Raw genomic sequence first — 19,847 nt, 5'->3', positions numbered from 1 at the left:
TTCAGCAGCTAGCTTCCAAAAACATGTGGTCATCCCAGAAGAATGGCTCAGGGAGCACTCGTAATGACCAAATAAATATCTGTTAGTACAACGGTATAAGTTGCAATATCAAGCAAATTGGGATTGGCCTTGATATGGAGCTCTTCTGACCAGGCATTACATACAGTGAATATGGAGGAATGGGGGGAAAAAAAAAAAAATGCAAATGTTAATTTTTGCCCCCAAAGCCAATATTTCACCGGTTTAATGGTAAGGCTTGAGGAAATTACATATTAATATGGTAATCTATAATGTAAAGACTGCATCTCTTGCTCATCATTTCACATGAATTATTCAAAGAAAGCATGAGGGACAGCAGGTGGCCACTTTAACCTTTCATAGATAATCTAGATTTAAAGTGTTTCCATTTACATCCCTAGCAGGGGCTGGAGAAGTACTTGGTTTATGTGAGGAAAAATATAGACCCTGACACATGCCTACCTATGCAAAAACAATACACCTCTCACAATACAGTAATGTAGTAGCTTAGCTGACTTTAGAAGGGATCTTTAAATTTGATTGTCTAGTTGAAGTCTATGGGAGTGACAAAGACAATTAGTTAGGTGGTTTCCTTACCCAGAAATAAACTTAAGCAATGAAAAACACACAATAGCAAGAGTTGGCCTCCAGTAAGTTTTTGCTCGTGTCAAGTGAGATTCTTCTCGCCTTGCGAATAAGGACTATTATGTGAGTGGTTCGTTGTTTTTGTTCTTAGAGTAATTGCTTGCTGTGTTGTTGTTGTTATTTTTTCAGTGCAGTATAAGTTGTGAATTCACTTTAATGTTCAGAGTGTGATGATGGGGAGCCTCCAGATAGATTTGCAGGAAAGTAGGGCAACCCATAACTTTATTTTCCCCTAAAAGAAAAAAAATTACATTGTATGTCATTAAGCAACGCTGCATCATATAAAGTAGTCTGTAATGGAAAGGGTCATTAAGCCTGAGGTTGAGCACGGATCAGAATGGTGAAATGACCTCAGACATACTACAGAACATCTGCACATTCTGCATTGTAAGAGATGAACTGGGTGGACAGTATCTATTTTCTTTCTCCTGCTGCTGACTCACTTTGAACAAAAATTATAATTTTCTCATCTTAGATTTATAAATAAGAATTTGTTGGACACATTTAAAGCTGCACTAATCAATATTCTTATACAAACAATGGGGCAGAGAGCAATGTGTAATGTGAAAACATTTTTTTAGACTAGTCACAACAATTTTCTATTCTAGAATTACTAGTTCCATTCATAGAAAGAAAGATTATTTGAAAAACTACCATAGCACTAAGTACCATAGCACAGTGGGAAGCCTGTAATTTTAAACACTCACCAATTATTTAAGTACTCACTTGCCAGCTATCAAAGAGAAAGGCTTTAAGGCATCTCTAGCATGGATGGATAAATAAGAACTGGATACCGCGTTGGAGGCAAGACTCTGTTAATTCCTATGAAAGTTGCTCAGTGGCGCATGGAGCTAAAAAAGCCAGTTCCTGCTGTAAGGAAATTGCCGGGATGAATGCATGCACACCAGAGATTTCTGGTTAGCTGGGCACTCTGCTAACTTGTATGCGGATATAGTTATTTAATCATGTGGCTCTTCTGGACTTTCCAAATGTTATCGGACCGAATGGATCAAAATCTGATATTGAAATGATTTTTTTCGTGGAGGTTGTTAAATTATCCATCGTTTTACAGCTGTTTCTTTCACAATGTAAGTTTGTGGGAAAAAGTATTTTTGGGCCACTGTCCATCACGTGAGTTGTAATTAAACGGTTTGGCCAGTGTGTCAAATTGGCTTAAAAGCCTGGTGCACTTCCTGGGTTCCTGATCTCTAACAGCTGAAGCTATAATGTTCCTTTGGACATATATATCATACTGTGCTAGCTGAATGTTAAACCTCCTGTGCCAAATCTTTCATTTAACATTAATGTTGCAGGCCACCTGCCAGGCGCAGGGCTGTGGCTGTGTTTTTTTTCTAACCAACATAACCTTGATAATGTGCACAACAACCACTTATTGAAAGGAGCAAAAACCCCTGAGACATATTAACATCATAAAGAGCTACGGTATGATCAACCTTGAATCCCTGAGTCTATTTTGTTGAAATTAGATATTTCCAGCATATGAAGTTAAATAATATCGGATAATTGTTGAAGGATTACAAACGGTTAGCAGTAAATGAACTGAACTGAGGAAGGAATGCTTTCTGGACTCACCATTTTTCATTAATGTTCAACGGTCACACTGGGAGAAATGGCAGAGAGAATAAGAGACAACAATTTCTCCACTGACGGCAGACTCAATAAACCCGAATGCAGCGCACCCACAAGGGGCAAGTTGGGGTGAGATGCATGATGCTCCCATTTTCCTGACAGAAAAGACATTGCTTTTTTGAGGTTCATATCGCTCTCTATACCTATACATTAAACTGCTGGATGCTGCAAAGCCGGCTGAGTTCACTGGGGAGTGTCAAACCTCATCCTGGAAATGTAGGAAAAGAAGTCAAAATAGGGGAGACAAGTTAAGGGATAGAACATAACAAAAGAACAAAAAATACCTCCTTGCCATACCTCATCATAAAATAACTCCTATGATGCTGCATGGCAGCAATGAACACAACCATTACTTTTTCTTCATGTAATAATAGGATAAACATATAATACAATGTCATTTATTCATTTTTTTAAAAATTGGAAATACAGTTGATTTATAGCATGTTTGTTCTCTCATACGTTTCTGTCAGACTTCTTTGTGTTTGTACCTGGCACTGTTAAACTATGAGTCAGAGATATTAATTCTGATGCCCCGTGTAGACATTATTTTGGGATTGCAGTGTCTGTCACTCGGTCCAGAAATATCTTAGCTACTATTGATCAGATTTTACATGAAAGTTTGTACAGGCATTTATAGTCCTATCTACTATAAATGCCTGTAAATCTACTCAGATAGCAAAATATTGAATCAAATGGTTAACATTTTGTCAGGCAGAAGAATTTGAATCTACATTGATGCCTGAAACCAACTTGAAAGTGCTGGTAATGTTAAATAAACTTTTTTATTAAAAACAATTTGTTAATTATTTGATTTTGATCATTGAAACAATGTTACACTGATCAACTGCAAGAAACCAGACCTTTTTTTTTTTTTGTTATTTTAACCATTGTAGAACATGACATTCTCAACATGTGAATAAAGAAACTTTTTAATTGGGGGGAAAAAAGTCTGAGAGTGTGGGCATCCCATCAGACAAAGCTGGGGAAAAAGGCACCCCTCAAACTTAGTTTACCTGCATAGTGTTGCTCATTTCCTGGATACCTATGGGATCATGATTTATGCTATTTGACCCCATAGACCTCCAACAATTGAGCCAAGATAACCTAATATTGCTGTTTGACATAACTTCAGACTACACAAAATACATAAAAAGGTCTCTGGGAAATACTGTAATCTTCCCTAAAACCACTATCTCTGAAGTATCTCTTTAACCAAATCATACATGTAGACTTTTCTATGTGATCTGCTTTTGATAACTAATGTAATAATTAATGTAATACTTTTTTCTCCTCCATTTACTGAACCTCCCCTGAAACTGTTTGGTGCCCCCCTGGCTTGCCTCCGACTTTGAAAACCTATGCGTTAACTTATAAACATTTGCAAAAATTCAATGGCCGTAGGGTCACTTTAAATTTACATAATGTTTACTTACAAAATGATTAAATTTGCCTTGGAATATTTATGGAACTTCAGTATCAGATCAAATACTGTATATAAAGTGAAATATAATATAATATGACAACATGGCTTACAATTAAACATTGACTAGAATACTTGCAGAATTGTATGTATGTACCATATTGATGGGATCGCCATGTTGTACAAACAGTTTTTCATTTGGAGTTGTTCCTTTCTTTCTTCTAGCCTCTTTGTCTCAGCCTCTCTCTCTAGTGCTCTTCTCTGAATCGCTGAAGGTCAGCTGCAAGATTTTTTTGTGGTGCAGTCCTAAGAGGGCAAAAATAAGAAAGATGGGTACAAATAATAATAGTATAGTAATAATAGTGCTTAAAAGATGAGTACTGAAGACATAAAAATCTCAACTTAAATTATATTGCATTAATAAACCTAGCAAACTCTAGGGGAGAATGTAACATTGATTGATCTGAAAACTTCATGTTGCCAGGGTTGGTGATGTGGATGAAAGGCTGAGGACACAAATGCAGTACACGATTGAAGATTAGGTACTGTTCTTCAGGTTTATTGGAACAAAAATCATACTCACAATAACGGTACACCACATCTGTAATCACTATTAATGATGAGAAGTAGGCTATAAAAACATACCATTTCATTCCGTCTTGTTCCACTGCAGTTACAGCTGAAATTACGTTATTCTTAACACAATAGCATTAGTTTTTAAGTTTTTTAACTTTGTGATTATTAGTTTCTTGTAAATCTATCACATTCATCTTGATTATACATATTTTCATTTTTTTTGTTGCTTTGGTTTAAAGACAAAGATAGTTAGGTCCCTATTAAAAACAAAAAAAACAGAGATCACTGTTCAATTCTTTAATGATCGACACACAGGTCATCATTCAGGTGCTTAAAACATTATGAATTATGAGACCACATTAAACCAAACCAAATATAATTGTCTTATAATTTATCTTAATGGGGCAGAAGGGTGGTATTAAATCTTTTTATATACAGTCTATGTATTAAATCCATATTATTACAAGCTCACAAAACATGTCGTCTTTCATTACTGTCTTTGTTGAAAAGTCTGCTGTCTGCCTAGCATTCCAACCTGAAGCTGATGATACATGATTTGTGCTGGGGGAAGACCTTGGAAATCCAACCTTGACAGAGAGAGGGAGACAGTGGTTGATTGGAGTGACTCACTGAGTGGACAGAAAGTAACATCTGTCTAATATGTAATTGCTGTTTTTCTATTGGACAAAATTTTGAAACATGTATAGTATGCGCTTGTGGGCTAAACAACAACTTGCAGTGTAATACAGTCTCATTTAAAAACTTAAGGTATTGCCATAGAGCGAATTTTGACACACTGCCAGACATGTACTTTCTCCGAAGTACTTCCTGAGTGAAGCCAGTACTTGTAAAAAGGAGACAGGATGGGACTTAGTCATGCCCATGATGTACCATTTCGTGCAAGCTGTCGGGAACCATAAAGTGTGGTGGCTTGAGGTGGACTCTGTTATCCCTATGAAAACACATAATGTATTGTTTAAAGCAACTACAATACAATATTGTGAAATTAATTTCACTTCATTAATAGGCTCCCATCAGTCTCAAAGGGGGTGTCAGTGCACAGCTTATTTAATAGCTTATTTATAATTGCAGATGTTAACATGAATCCTAAAAAGGAACACACACAAATTTTCTTTATAACTAAAAGGATAACTTTAAAACAGTTTTGAAACTTTCTGTTTCTCCAAAGGACTTGAAGTCAAATTGCCCTGATAACATCTTTTTTATTCTTCTTCTTCGTTCTTTTGATAGACAAGCACCCATTTGCACTCCTTAGATTAATATAAAAGTATAAACATTGATAGGGTGACGTTTAATAGTACAGCTGAGTAAGTTTGAGCATAAATTATTTCTGCTATGCTTGTAAATATTGTTGTTGTTTTCACCCAAATTCTCAGCGTACTTGGTTGTAATATAAGCTGATAGCTGGTATGGGCACCAATGAGAGTGAAAATGAGACCCGATTTTAAAAGCAATGACATTCTAATGACATCTAACATTGCTATCTGGCATTACTTTGTTAGCTGCAGATGCGACCAAGTTACATTAGTGAATTTACATTTACATGTTAGCATACTAATGTTATCATGTACACCAAAGCACTGCTGTAAGATGCTCACTTCAGATGTCCACTGTAAATGTATTTCACTGACCACAATGTGTCTTTGTTGTTGTCGCAGTATGAGTGAATGTTATAGTTGACACAAAAGTACAATCATGGTTTTGCTTGAGTTTTCCCACAGCTAAAGCATCTCCTCCTCTGTAGGTGATTAGAATTCGCTAAGCTCTTTTTGCAGTAGGCTCTCTTGACTTTGAAATGACTGACAAAGATTCACCCCGGACCATTTATCTCTTTGATTCATTTACTTGTTATCAAATAATTATGCTTTGTTCGCATCACCTCTGAAGTATCCGTGTCCATTAAGGAGTGTTTGACTGTTGTGAAGAACAACACTGTGGCTTTAGTCACTGTTTGCTAGCTCCTCAGTAGAGGCATATGCTTTGTCAGTGTAATCCACTCTGACGGCCTGATAGTTTTCTATTTCCTGCCACCCCACCACCTCCCTGCAGAGCTACACATAAGAATTAACTAAAACATTTTGATCTGGGTTGACGTAAATGGAGCAAAGGATGATAATTTCATCAGAAATGTAGTAATTACTGGTGAGGAGCTGACATGGGTCTGCATGCGACATGTTGTAGCTCTGCGATGATGTGACTCAGTTTGCAAAGGTAGCAGTTTTTCTCTGCTCTTCACTCTACAACATTCTACCCAGAGGCTATTTTAATACTCTGGAAATATGTTCAGCCATTTTGAACTCAGGGGAAGGCAGGTGATTTGGTTCTTTTGTGATGAACACACACCTACCTGTACTGTGTGTATAATGAGACAGGGGCTACGTCAGCCGTTGCCGTTGTTTGGAGGAGTTTTGGGATTTTGTGCTGACAGATAATCTTTAGCTGCAGGAATGATTCACTGTTTGATGTTACTAAAGCTTCACTCATTTGATCCCCAAGCTTGTAACTCATTAGATAATGTGTAATGCATCTGTTCTTCATTAAGTGCGCCGTGATTTGCATTTAAATGTGCCGCTCTTTCAGCTATCAAAGCTTTTGTCAACATATTGTGCTTCAGGATCTTTTTAGAATGAATACTTTTTGATGCACTGCCATCAGTCTCAGAGGGAGATGTATTAAACCTTTGCATTTTTAACCATTTTAAAGGCATCTAAAACATGTCACAATCTGGTATTTTGTCCCTTGAAACCACACTTCTGACTTTGATACCAATAGCAATACAGAATTGTAGTAATAGTCATTGCTTAAGTACTAATCCGACCACATATACTCTAAACTCCATTCTAGGCAGCCTCACAAAAGAACTCTTCAGTCTGCTGGGAGGCTGTCTTCTCAGCTTCATCACAAACGTTACATCTGTCAATTATAGAACAATTTCAAATCTAGCTTTCATGTCCAAACTGTTAGAAAAGGTGGTTGCTAGCCAACTCACAGTCTGTCTATCTAGTCGAACACTCTCAGATCCAAACCCTCTGCCGAAATTGCAGTGCCATTCTGATCTCCTGATGTCCTGCATGTTGCACTGTGGACCAGGGCTTATACGATAAATCGTTTTAAAATTGAAATTGCGATTTGAAAGAACGCAATTAGCTAATCGTGGAGACGGTGATTAAAATGTAGGTTAATTGCCATTTTGTTCTGTGTATATATTCTGCCATTCTGTAACATCTTCAAACATAACAAAACAACATACATTATTATTGCTATGGTGAGTGGGGGCTGATTTTCTGACTTACAAGGCTTTGAATGGACTGGCTCCATTCAATATCTCCAATCTTGCTTCTCCATTATGTCCTTTATGTTCTCTTGATGCTGGTTATTTAACTGTAGATTTAACATAAAGTCTTTCAGGGGTATAGCCGTTACTCATCAGGCTCCCCTTCTTTGGAATGAACTTTGGAATGTTTTATTAGGCTACCAGTTTCTGCAGTCCAGTTCAACACATGACAAGTCCTTCATACCCTGTGGAAGAGACATTGTAATAGAATTTCAAAAAAAAATTGGAAGCACTTGCCTTGTTTTTGAAAGGTGATGTACAAGTACATTTGCCTTGCCTTTGTATTACTTGGAAAGGATGTCCTCACTGTTAGACAGCACCCATGATTTTATGTTATATAAAGCCTTTAAGCCATTTTCAAAAAGAGAACTTTAGCACAAAAGAGTGGCAGTGTTTACAAGCACAGAGTGGCCTATTAGACAGTTTTTCCACTCCTTCCCATTCTAGAGTGCTAATATGGGGAAAGAATTGTTGACCATTATAGTGACAGTGAATTGTTGTAAAGTGTATTCTAAAGTAATTTGAAGTCCTGCTTGCAGTCATGTGTATTGCCGCCATCAGGAAGTACCATAACCCAGTGCACAGATTTCAAAACAAAGCTGTTTCCATGCCACATTAACACCTTTTTATTGCTATAAGGCAGGCATCTTTAAGCTGCAATTTTAGCTTTTCCTGATACTCATTACTGTCTGTGAAAAGCCTAAATGCACCTGTGTATTTGCCACAGAAGCTCATACTGCGGGCTCACTATTTTCAACAATCCATTAAAAAGAGCTCACAGAGACAAACTGCTGCAGAGATGAAAGTAATCCATCAATTTAAACAGCAAGTATATTTTTCCCTAACATGACTTCATAACACCAAATCACTTGCTGTTGAGGTTGCGTCAAAACTATTTTCATTCTGTCATTAATGAATGTCAAGAGGCATTTTCTATCTGTCTGTTTTTATCCACTTTGGGTCTATTTTCTCTGGACCCACTTGTGTGTGTTTGTGAAGTGGGGGAATACTATGTATACTTGTGGATGTGCCTGTGCAGCTTAAAATACAGTTATTGCACTTAGAGCAGCAAACCCAAAGTGTGTAGAGTGAGTGTCTTATATCGCAAGGTGGTAGAGCAAAAATGTTTGGAATTGTTGCTTAATGGATGACTTAAACAATTACTGTTTGCAATTCATGCCAACAAACTAATTGATCAATCAAGTAATTGTTTTGGCACAAAAAGGAATTTGACGTATGATTTCACTTCTTTAAAGTAGCCAAAGTTCAGTTTCTTCACTGAAACTTACTGAAGTGAGAAAGAGGTGAAGGGAACATTGAACATTTAAAATATCTACAACAAAAACGTGCAGAGCTGACTCAGATCTGAAGTAAATAACCCAAAACAGTGAGTAGAAAACAGTCTACCTGCCACTTCTCTGCTGTCTGCTCCATTAACTAACAATGGACTTGATTACAAACGCCAAAGTGACAGACAGTGAGTTTATACAGTAGCAGGTCAGGACTAATTTGGCAGTAATGGTTAAAGGTAAGGTGTTATCCTTAAAGGAATTCTGTGTCAAAGTACCTAATTTTGATGTTTACATACTATACAGCTGACTAACCTGGGATAAGAAAGGAATTCCTTGTTCATGCAAATGGTGCAACTTCATCAAGACCACATCCTTAATGATCAAAAGGCCTTGGCGAGTGGAGCAGAATGCTCATCGCAGTGTTCATGTATTCCACACAGGCTCCATCACCCCCTTCGCCCTCAGCTAACGAACCAAAGTATGAGAAGCGCTGGCTGGATGCTGTCTCCCTGCCCTTGTTGATGGCCAGAGTCTCCAGATACAAAGCTGGCACAGATAAATTAAGGTAAGGGTAATCCAGCATGATATAATTCACCTCTAAGGTGCACAGGTCACTGAGCACAGTTGTGGCTTAACAAGCACTTTTCATTTATTCGGGGGGATGTTAATGCCAATATCTATGCACAGGCATAAACGGCTTAAAAGGTCACCGCAGCTGCGAAGCTTGGGATCAAAAGGAGTGACTGTGAGAACACTGGTCGAACTTGTAAATGCATTTGATTATTATGCCTGTCCTTTTTGGATTGATTTTCCTGTGTACAGTAGTTTCACAGTTGTTTTACTTTAGAAGCTTTTTCAATCAGCAATTTGTATTTCCAATGTGTGGGACAAAAGAAAACCACACCTGAGATGTGTTGTTTTACAGAAATTACAGAAAGTGATACTAACATTTATAACTTGCACATCCCTTATAGTATGCTGAAATACAAGGCATAATCACATTAAATTTTTTCACCACTCAGTAATATTTCAGGATTATGATTGTTAAATGTGTTAAAATTTGAGGTATCATAAACAGGAGCGCACTCCATTGTGTGTAGGACACTAATAACAGACATTAATTACATAATTGTCATTATCAAAGTCTGACAAGAAGAGATTGTTGACACCCTGACACAATTATCAAGTTTTATCATATTTTTTACTCCGCTAACTTTCCAGAAAACCCGGGCCAGTTTAAAATGTACTAAAGTTTGGTAACATGTTTTTAAGTGCTTGTGCATATGGTCTGAGTACCTCTGAATGACTGTTTTGTGCAAACAGGGAGCTTAATGAACTATGTAATTTAATCTTTTGTAATTATTTTTTATTGAAACTGGAAATTGTGGACTTTAGTCAGTTTTCCTTATCATTTCTTGCACTCTTGCCAAGCAGAAGTCTCTTACTCTGTGTGTGTGCCCAGTTGCATGATTCAAGAATTGCCGGTACATAATGATAAATACATAATGGAACCCTGCGCTGCCGTGTTAATAAAAAATGTTTATTAAACTTGTTTATTGGACGCCTCATTGGTTATTTAAGCTCTAGGCAGCTGCCAATGATAAGGGAAAAATACCATTCTCAATTGGAGAATGTCCTCCTGTCCATAGAGGTTAAAAGTTGTAGTCAGTTACAGCACAACAGCTATAGTTCATCAACACATTACTGCTAAAATTACAGTACTATGTTAGTCATTAGAATACATGGTGAACACAGGAAAGAGCTCCAACCTATTGCTGGATCATTGATAATGGTAGTAATGACTAATAATAATTATATCAACAGTCAACAGCATCTTTATTCATACATCATTCACCCATTCATGATGATGTATATACAGGCCAACATGGTTATTACAAACATCCAATGGAACCATATAGGTACATTAAAAATTATATTTTAAAGGGATTTATTGATGGACCTTTGAGTCAGTGCAGCTGAGAATAAATTTACTAAAACAATACTATGTGTTTTTTGTCCTAAATAATGAGACTTGAACATAATAAAAATGAAAGAAACACTGAGTAGTCTAAACAAATGAGCAAAAACCCAGTATTACAGTTGCAAAATGCTATAAATGTATAAAATTGCAATAAAACAAATATTAAGTGATCACAAACTCTCAAACTGCAATACTATGGCATAGAGATTCATAACAATCTTACAGATTGTAAAATGATTTTAATATATGAAGTAAAAAAAATTATCCATCAGGTAAATATACATTTTGTACAAATGTACACTGTAGCATTAAAACACCAGTTATTCTCTGTAGCACAGTCCACATCATGTCTGAGGAGTGCTCAGATACCTCCAGGCTTTATTTGCATAAAGCAACAATCCTGTAATACTAATTCTGTCAGATGTAAAGTCCAATCAACAGTTGAATGACTGCAGAGTGCAATGTATTGATGAGATTTGAAGCTTATTAACACTAATCCAAATAACCAAGTGCTAAATCGTGAATATTTCAGTCAATAAGGAGCCCTGGAGGCAGGGAGCGCCTCAGTATCAGAGATTACTCTACAAGACTTGGCTGACATGGGTATATCAGAATGCACAAATTCAGATCAGTGTGGATAACAGGAGGAGAAAAAAACTGAGAATCTTTGACAAGATGATCTCAAAGGAACATGGTCGACTTACTGTTTGTTTGGTTAGATCATTTATGATAATCCTTTCTGTTGTTCTAGTTAATCCAGTACTGTTATGAAACAAAAAGTGCCTGTTTGTTAGCCATACCATTTTTTCAATCTCTGCCAATTGCAGATCAGGCGAAAATCACCGTCAATCATTCATAGCACAGTGTGGAAATAAACGTCAGCACTGGGTTGCACCAGGTGTGTGCAAATTCTCTCCTAAATTACTGTGTAAAGTCGACACTAGTCGGCTTATTAATTAGGTTTCTATTAGATTTCTATGTTGCAAAATGACTTGCAAATAATGAAAAATGACGCTGTGGGTCAGGAAACGGATGTTTCACCATTAGTGAGTATAATTCTGTGACGTTTTTGATTTACACTTACCCTGGGGCATGTTTAACTATTTGGTTGTTACTTAGAGTTATGTTGTAATTTATCTTCATGGTGCAACTGCTTTTATTTTAGCAATGCATAAATCACAACGTAGTATTAATTTACATTAAAACTAGTCTAAGTTTGAATTTATACACAGCTGGTGCAACAGGGTGCTGCTGTACAAACAAACAATAGATCTCTTGGCACAAGGGTGCTCCTTCATATCTTTTAATCTCAGACCTAATTTTGTATAGCTTTAACACTTACTTAGTATTTTAATTAATAGCAGAAATTTAGATTAAGTGGATCTTTTGCATTTTATTTGTCTGTCATTTTGGTTTATAAAAACAGTAAATTAAAAAAATAATGGTTCTCATTCTTAAACATCTATTAATCGCACCTCATTTTAAAATGTGCACAACCATTTTTTTAATATAAGTTGTTTTGTTTCAGTTTAAGCTAAGGGTGAACCATGGAAACCAATAAGAACCAATTGTTTTGTTATCTCACATTAGGCAGAGCAGGTTTGGAGCTTCACGTTATTATCCATTGCATTCTCATATTTTTAGTCTCTATACTATGACACAGGTTTTGATGTTAGGGAGGTAACTTCAGGTTTATCCCTGGGTTTTCACTCCTACAACGATAGTTCACTTCTGATCAGGGTACATCGCTATGGTAACCTATGCCAGCTAACCTGCTCTGGAACAGGTTATGTTTGAGATAAGAAATCAGCGTTTTAAAAACACCGCTTACTGATTGGAAAATGACATCACCATATGTAGAAGATCCTAAGACTGTATTATAGGCTGCTTTTATACCGTAAGTGATGTGGACATGCTTTTATATACCGTCATATATCATCCTACAACTGAGACTGTCTGAAGCACTAAAGCTTTGTATGTGTTGTGCTTTTAAAAAATGACAGTAAGCCTACTCACCGCTTTAAAATGTTTTTATATTTATTTTTTATTTGCTCCCATGTCACAAATCATTCCTTATTGAAGCATGTCCGTTATGGTCACTATTATAACTCCTAGGTCGAGGCTAAAAAATGAGAAGCTACAATGTGTTGATGGGAAGGTGCTTTTCACTCTTGCGATCCCATCTAATGTTTATGTGCACCGAAGACCGTGCTGTTACTGTGTCTGGAAGGCAGTGTTCATATGCTGGTACATATGCTCCCAGTTTGGATGACAAATAGTTTTTCTAAAAGTTTCTCTTTTGATTACCTACTTTAAATCCGCACCATTTTTTAAAAAAAATAAGGAGAAACATGGCCACTTAGATATCTGACAGTGAAAACGCAGTGAGCCTGCCTTGTTTCCTTCCTTTGCACAGATTTTGCTGGCAAGACTGAGGTGTCAGACTGGAGCCCCGGTCTGTCAGCAAGGTATTCTCAGTCTTTTGTTTTAGCTGTTAAAACGGATATTTGAAAGGGAAGAATATTTGCAAATTAGTAGGCCTTTGCCTAACTCACTATGTGTTACTGGTTGGTTTCTTTCCATATATTCGCCATGTATTATCCTGCATGTTGACTGGGTGATATGTCTCTGGTCTGGCTCAATGGATTTATTACTACCTAGTCAGCAGGCGAGGCACAATAATTTGCGCTGTTGGGAATGGTGCAGATGTATAAAAGAATTGCACTCTCCCTAGATGCTACCTCTCACTGAGATTTTCAGTCCTACTCTCTCTGACAGGGTTGTATTGTCCTGACATTGATTTGCCAGCTGTTTATTTAATTTAGTTTTGATTAATCTCTGCCTTTGGAGCCCTTCATTCATTGCACATTTCTCTCATCACTGCATGTTCTCAGAGGTTTGCCATTAATTCAAAGGGACCTAACTGATATAGTGTAGATTATGTGTCTAATCTCATTTCGTCAGTTGCTCACTTTATCTTTGCAGTACTCGCTGAATGAGAAGTAGCGATTTTGGCAATGCTGGTTTCCAAGACATAGCATTTAAAATAAGAATTCTACATCTATTAGTGATGCTTTACACTTGTACAAATCACAGTGTAAAACTAATTTGGGTGGGGCACACAGACACAGAAAGAATTTGCACCCTTGTTAAACAAAAAAAACAACATTTAAGTCTAGTGAAAATCACCCTTGGAGAGCCACTGGGTCAGTACACAGGCAGCGGAACATAAGATTTTAACAAGCCTATTGCCGATACAGTAAGAAAGTCATGCTCACCAGAGGATTTGTTAGGAATGCTGACTTTGGAACATCTAACCTTGAGGAACTGCTGTGTGTGTGTGTGTGTGTGTGAATGAGGGAGAACTGTTTGGTTTTAGGAGTGGTCTTCTAAGATTTCCCTCTTCATACTGTGCATTTGATGCCTTCTATTGTTTCTGTGTTTTTCAGCCTTCAGCTCACGTACCTCCACAACATCTCCCCGCCTCACATGTGCACTACCTAACGTTCAACATTTCTTGTAGCCTTTAGAGATGTTCCCTAATGTCGTAAATTCTCCACTCGGACGAGTGGGGTGGCTTAACCATCACATAAAACTGCTTCCATGTTTAGTGACAACTATCTCTGAGGCTAAAAGTGTCAGCAGTGTGAAAATGCACCGAAATGAAATGTCAAAAATTATCACATTTTGCTGATGAGTGTGATCTCTCTTAGATGACCTCATCAACACCCATCTACTGAGAAATTTAATTGTGTTACTAAAGCACTGCACTTAACCTCAAGGCACTTCAAGGAGATGACAGAATCTTAAAAATGTACCGAAATGATGCCAAATACAGCATGACTTTGTGCTGTAAACGCCTCATCTCTTATATATACTGTGTAAATCAAAATATGAAAAAAAGGATATTTAAACACTGCTTAATTTTTTGTGGCACTTCCTGAAATGCATTATAATGAGCTTTGCTCTAAATAAGGAATAGTTTGACATTGGGAGGATATCGGGAAATATGCTTTTCCCTTTCTTGTCAAGAGTTAAATGAGAAGATTGATACCACTCTCATATCTGCCCATTAACTATGAAGCTACAGACAGCAGCTGATGAGCTTTGCTTAGTGGAAAACGAGGGGAAACTGGGTCTGTCTAAAGGTAACAAAAACTGCCTAACTGCACCTCAATGTGCCACCGTTTCTTGATCTGGAGCAGCTGCCTGGCCACCAGCTGAGATTGCAGGAAGTTACTGCTCCCAGCCAAATCTGCTGGCACATAACCTTTGTTAAATTGCTTTTTACACTTAGTTTTTTCAACATATGAATATCTAAATCTCATATCTAAATGTGTCGTACAGACATGAGTCTTATCAACCTTCTCATCTAACTCTCCAGTTAGATGAGAAGGTTCCCAAAATGTTATTGCTTTTTAAGCTTTTGACTTTAGCTACAAGTTTATATTCATGTGCCCTCCCACACCATTAAACACAGAAAGCTTGTGTCCATGTTTCCTTTTTAATTTGAGCCATTAGCAGAGCTCTGCTTTTTATCTCTTAGGGTAATTTTAATTCCAATCCTCAGTTGGAACCTTAACACAGAAAGGATGTGATTAGAGAACTATTACCACACAAATATGACTGGCTCAGGATACGTACAGACTCAGGAAATGCTTCTCCAGAGCATCTGTTGTGAAGATATGTTTATAATTAGGTGTCACAAGCCCATCAAGCTCATGAAAGAAGTTCTACTATACGTAATGCAGTACAAGTCTTGCTGCTCAGAGTAACTTGGCAGAAGTAAATAACAGCTCCAGCTTCACTTTGTGCAATATTTCTTTCAATCTGCTGCACATATCATGTCTAATTTTGACCCCTTCGTTCCTCCAGGTCCAACTGTTTTGAAGTCTTCACCTTGAATGGAGCCAGCACCAATATTCTTCAATTTTGCACTGCAGCAGAAAGCACAGACTGGCTCCAAGCAATATCTACAAATATCAATGACTTGACACAGGAGAATGTAAGTCCATCTCTAAACATTAGAAGCTTGGTTGGATCTTCCCCTGGGTCTTGATTAAAAATGAAGGGTGGAAAGAAAAACTGTGATTTTCACATATTTGTGATCATTGTAAATATGTGAGAATTTGATTGAACTCTTATGAGACCTTAACAAGAGGATAATTTAACTATCATTTCTAGCATGAAATTGTGTACATTAGTTGACTTTTGTCAGCTTTTTTTTATGTATTTAGAGATTCTGGTATGTGGATGGATGTGTGAATTTGATCATATTATCCACTTGTGGTCTTTTAAAGTTGATAACACCATCTTAATAAAGAAGCATTGAAAAATGTAATAAATATGTTTTGGCCACAGTTGTTACATGTATTTTCCTCATTTGATTTTTCACAGCCACATAGTCTACAGTGTAGCATGGTTTAATAGACCCTTCCTGACAAGCACTCATTGAGTCACGGTGGCACCTCTCCCCCTCTGCTGACAAAAAGAAGCTCTCTCATACCTAATTAATGACTGCTAAGTAGTCATTCTGCATGTGCACTTCTCTCTCTCATTTCCTCCTATTTCACTTTGATTATCACTGATGTGATGCATTTTTGCTAAGGATGCAGATGTACTGTATGCCCGTGCTTGTCGATTGCACAGCAGCCTTTTTTTTTTTTAGTGTGATTAATTCATGTCTGCATCACCTAATTACAGACGTGGAGTGTGATTGCTAAATGGCCAATCAGGACGTAATTGTGTGCCCGCTTTGGGAGAGAGCGGAACTTTTGTTTTAATGACCTACAACCTTTAAATAGACTCTGTGTCACCCTCGGGGTCCCTCATGTGTTTTTAATGTGGATGACTGTCATCTGGCATGGTGGAGGATCACTTGATGCTGTTTGATGTTCTTTTAGAGAGACTAAAACAATAAATTGGGCCGCTTGTTAGTGCCTAATAATATACAGATTCCAGGTCACAATTTACCTTCAGTTTGTAGCTGAGGAGAGGCGAGACAGGAGCAGCCATCATGTTGAGTGTGATGTGCTGACACACCAGGGGTCCATTCAATGTGAAAATGGTTTTCATGGTTGGTTATATATAGATATATCTATATCTCTATATTTTATGATGAAACAGCATTTTTTTCAAATCACCTCCAAGATATACATTAAAACATTTGTTTACTACTCAAAAAAATAAAGGGAACACTAAAATAACACATCCTAGATCTGAATGAATGAAATAATCTCATTAAATACTCTGCTGACAACAAAATCACACAAAAATTATCAATGGAAATCAAATTTATCAACCCATGGAGGTGTGAATCTGGAGTCACACTCAAAATCAAAGTGGAAAACCACACTACAGGCCGATCCAACTTTGATGTAATGTCCTTAAAACAAGTCAAAATGAGGCTCAGTAGTGTGTGTGGCCTCCACGTGCCTGTATGACCTCCCTACAACGCCTGGGCATGCTCCTGATGAGGTGGCGGATGGTCTCCTGAGGGATCTCCTCCCAGACTAAAGCATCCGCCAACTCCTGGACAGTCTGTGGTGCAACGTGGCGTTGGTGGATGGAGCGAGACATGATGTCCCAGATGTGCTCCATTGGATTCAGGTCTGGGGAACGGGAGGGCCAGTCCATAGCATCAATGCCTTCCTCTTGCAGGAACTGCTGACACACTCCAACCACATGAGGTCTAGCATTGTCTTGCATTAGGAGGAACCCAGGGCCAACCGCACCAGCATATGGTCTCACAAGGGGTCTGAGGATCTCATCTCGGTACCTAATGGCAGTCAGGCTACCTCTGGCGAGCACATGGAGGGCTGTGCTGCCCCCCAAAGAAATGCCACCCCACACCATTACTGACCCACCGCCAAACCGGTCATGCTGGAGGATGTTGCAGGCAGTAGAACGTTCTCCACGGCGTCTCCAGACTCTGTCACGTCTGTCACATGTGCTCAGTGTGAACCAGCTTTCATCTGTGAAGAGCACAGGGCGCTAGTGGCGAATTTGCCAATCTTGGTGTTCTCTGGCAAATGCCAAACGTCCTGCACGGTGTTGGGCTGTAAGCACAACCCCCACCTGTGGACGTCGGGCCCTCATACTACCCTCATGGAGTCTGTTTCTGACCATTTGAGCAGACACATGCACATTTGTAGCCTGCTGCAGGTCATTTTGCAGGGCTCTGGCAGTGCTCCTCCTGCTCCTCCTTGCACAAAGGCGGAGGTAGCGGTCCTGCAGCTGGGTTGTTTCCCTCCTACGGCCTCCTCCACGTCTCCTCATGTACTGGCCTGTCTCCTGGTAGCGCCTCCATGTTCTGGACACTACGCTGACAGACACAGCAAACCTTCTTGCCACAGCTCGCATTGATGTGCCATCCTGGATGAGCTGCACTACCTGAGCCACTGGTGTGGGTTGTAGACTCCATCTCATGCTACCACTAGAGTGAAAGCACCGCCAGCATTCAAAAGTGACCAAAACATCAGCCAGGAAGCATAGGAATTGAGAAGTGGTCTGTGGTCACCACCTGCAGAACCACTCCTTTATTGGGGGTGTCTTGCTAATTGCCTATAATTTCCACCTGTTGTCTATTCAATTTGCACAACAGCATGTGAAATTGATTGTCAATCAGTGTTGCTTCCTAAGTGGACAGTTTGATTTCACAGGAGTGTGATTGACTTGGAGTTACATTGTGTTGTGTAAGTGTTCCCTTTATTTTTTCGAGGCTCGGCATCTTAAAGCACTTTGAAATAGCCTCAACACAGGTGGTTGCTGCTTCATAGATAGCTTTCTCTGTGTGACATCCTGTGACATCCTGTGTTTTTGTCTTTCTGTTGACTGTAAACATTCAAATGAAGAAATAACAGTGAATATGCATAAACATTTATAAACATACTATTTTATACTGTGTGCATTTAGTCATTATTTGTGCGTCACTTATTTTGAGGTAGAGTTGATTTACTTTAATTTGGCAGTTGAATTAATATTACCCATTATCTTTAAAGTGTTGTTTGAGCTTTCTGAAGATGTAAACTGGGAAAATGTTAACCTTGTTACGGCACAACATTTCACATCTAGAAAAAAATATTAGATGCCTTGTAGAACTCAAGTGGTGAACAGAGCTAAACTCATTGGGTATACATCAATGTATGAATATCTTACAGAAAATTGAAAACTGTTAGCTTTCATCAAAGAACAGCAAAGATGTATAAAATAGGGTTTAATGGAATGTGTAATGTGTAACAATTTCATTCCCATGTGTTTAAGGGGTCAGGATACCTTATTAATATAATTTATAGCTTTGTCACTGATTATTGTTTTATTTTTGTTTCTCTCATAGATAAAGATTGTCAACAAATACTGCTCTTCAGATGATCAGGTATGCGGACACGGACTTAACTCAACAAACCAGTCCTTTCTTTTTCTTTTTGAAACCACATACATACTGTACAGTACATAACATACATACTGCCACAGGCAAAGCTGTCACACAGCACTGCTGACTGTTAAAAGTATACCTTTCTTGGATAGTGCAAGTAGAGACACAAACAGCAAACGCTGGGAGATGGGCCATAATCAAACCGAAAACACTGTGGTTAAATGCAATGCTGCTTCACCATTAGGACAACTGATTGTGCATCTTGACTGTAAGAGCAGCAATCTAACAACTGTCGGTAACGCTGACAAAGGCTCGTCAGAACAGGTTAACTCCCAGTACTTTCCTGGATCTTCTTCTCAAAATTGTTGGTATATAGGTGTAGATCTAGTTCAGTATATTATACTAGGTGGAAAGAGTACAAAAATATTCTGCTTAAATAGAAAGTATGATTACTTTGATGAACTTTTACTTAAGTACAAGTAAAATTACCAGTACAAAAATTTACTCAAGTAAAAGTTAAAAGTAGCTCATTTAAA

The 19,847-nt window shown here is 38.1% G+C and overlaps 1 protein-coding gene across 6 annotated transcripts in view; it reads left to right on the top strand.

The window, feature by feature from the left end:
- The window catches only part of sntg2 (syntrophin, gamma 2), a 99,632-nt gene that overhangs the window by 45,341 nt on the left and 34,444 nt on the right, over window positions 1-19,847 (top strand). For all 6 annotated transcript variants that reach the window (XM_038729370.1, XM_038729371.1, XM_038729367.1 and 3 more), the window contains 3 exons: window positions 9,397-9,521; window positions 15,813-15,942; window positions 19,273-19,311. In XM_038729370.1, the coding sequence (XP_038585298.1) occupies window positions 9,397-9,521; window positions 15,813-15,942; window positions 19,273-19,311 (294 nt within the window). The remainder of the gene's footprint in view (window positions 1-9,396; window positions 9,522-15,812; window positions 15,943-19,272; window positions 19,312-19,847) is intronic.

This window comes from Micropterus salmoides, unplaced genomic scaffold (assembly GCF_014851395.1).
Source record: "Micropterus salmoides isolate LMB-PRFRI ecotype aquatic unplaced genomic scaffold, ASM1485139v1 Ms_hic_scaffold_19, whole genome shotgun sequence".
NCBI lineage: Eukaryota > Metazoa > Chordata > Actinopteri > Centrarchiformes > Centrarchidae > Micropterus > Micropterus salmoides.
Note: the sequence above shows the minus strand (reverse complement) of the source record. Positions and strands in the feature narration are given on the sequence as shown.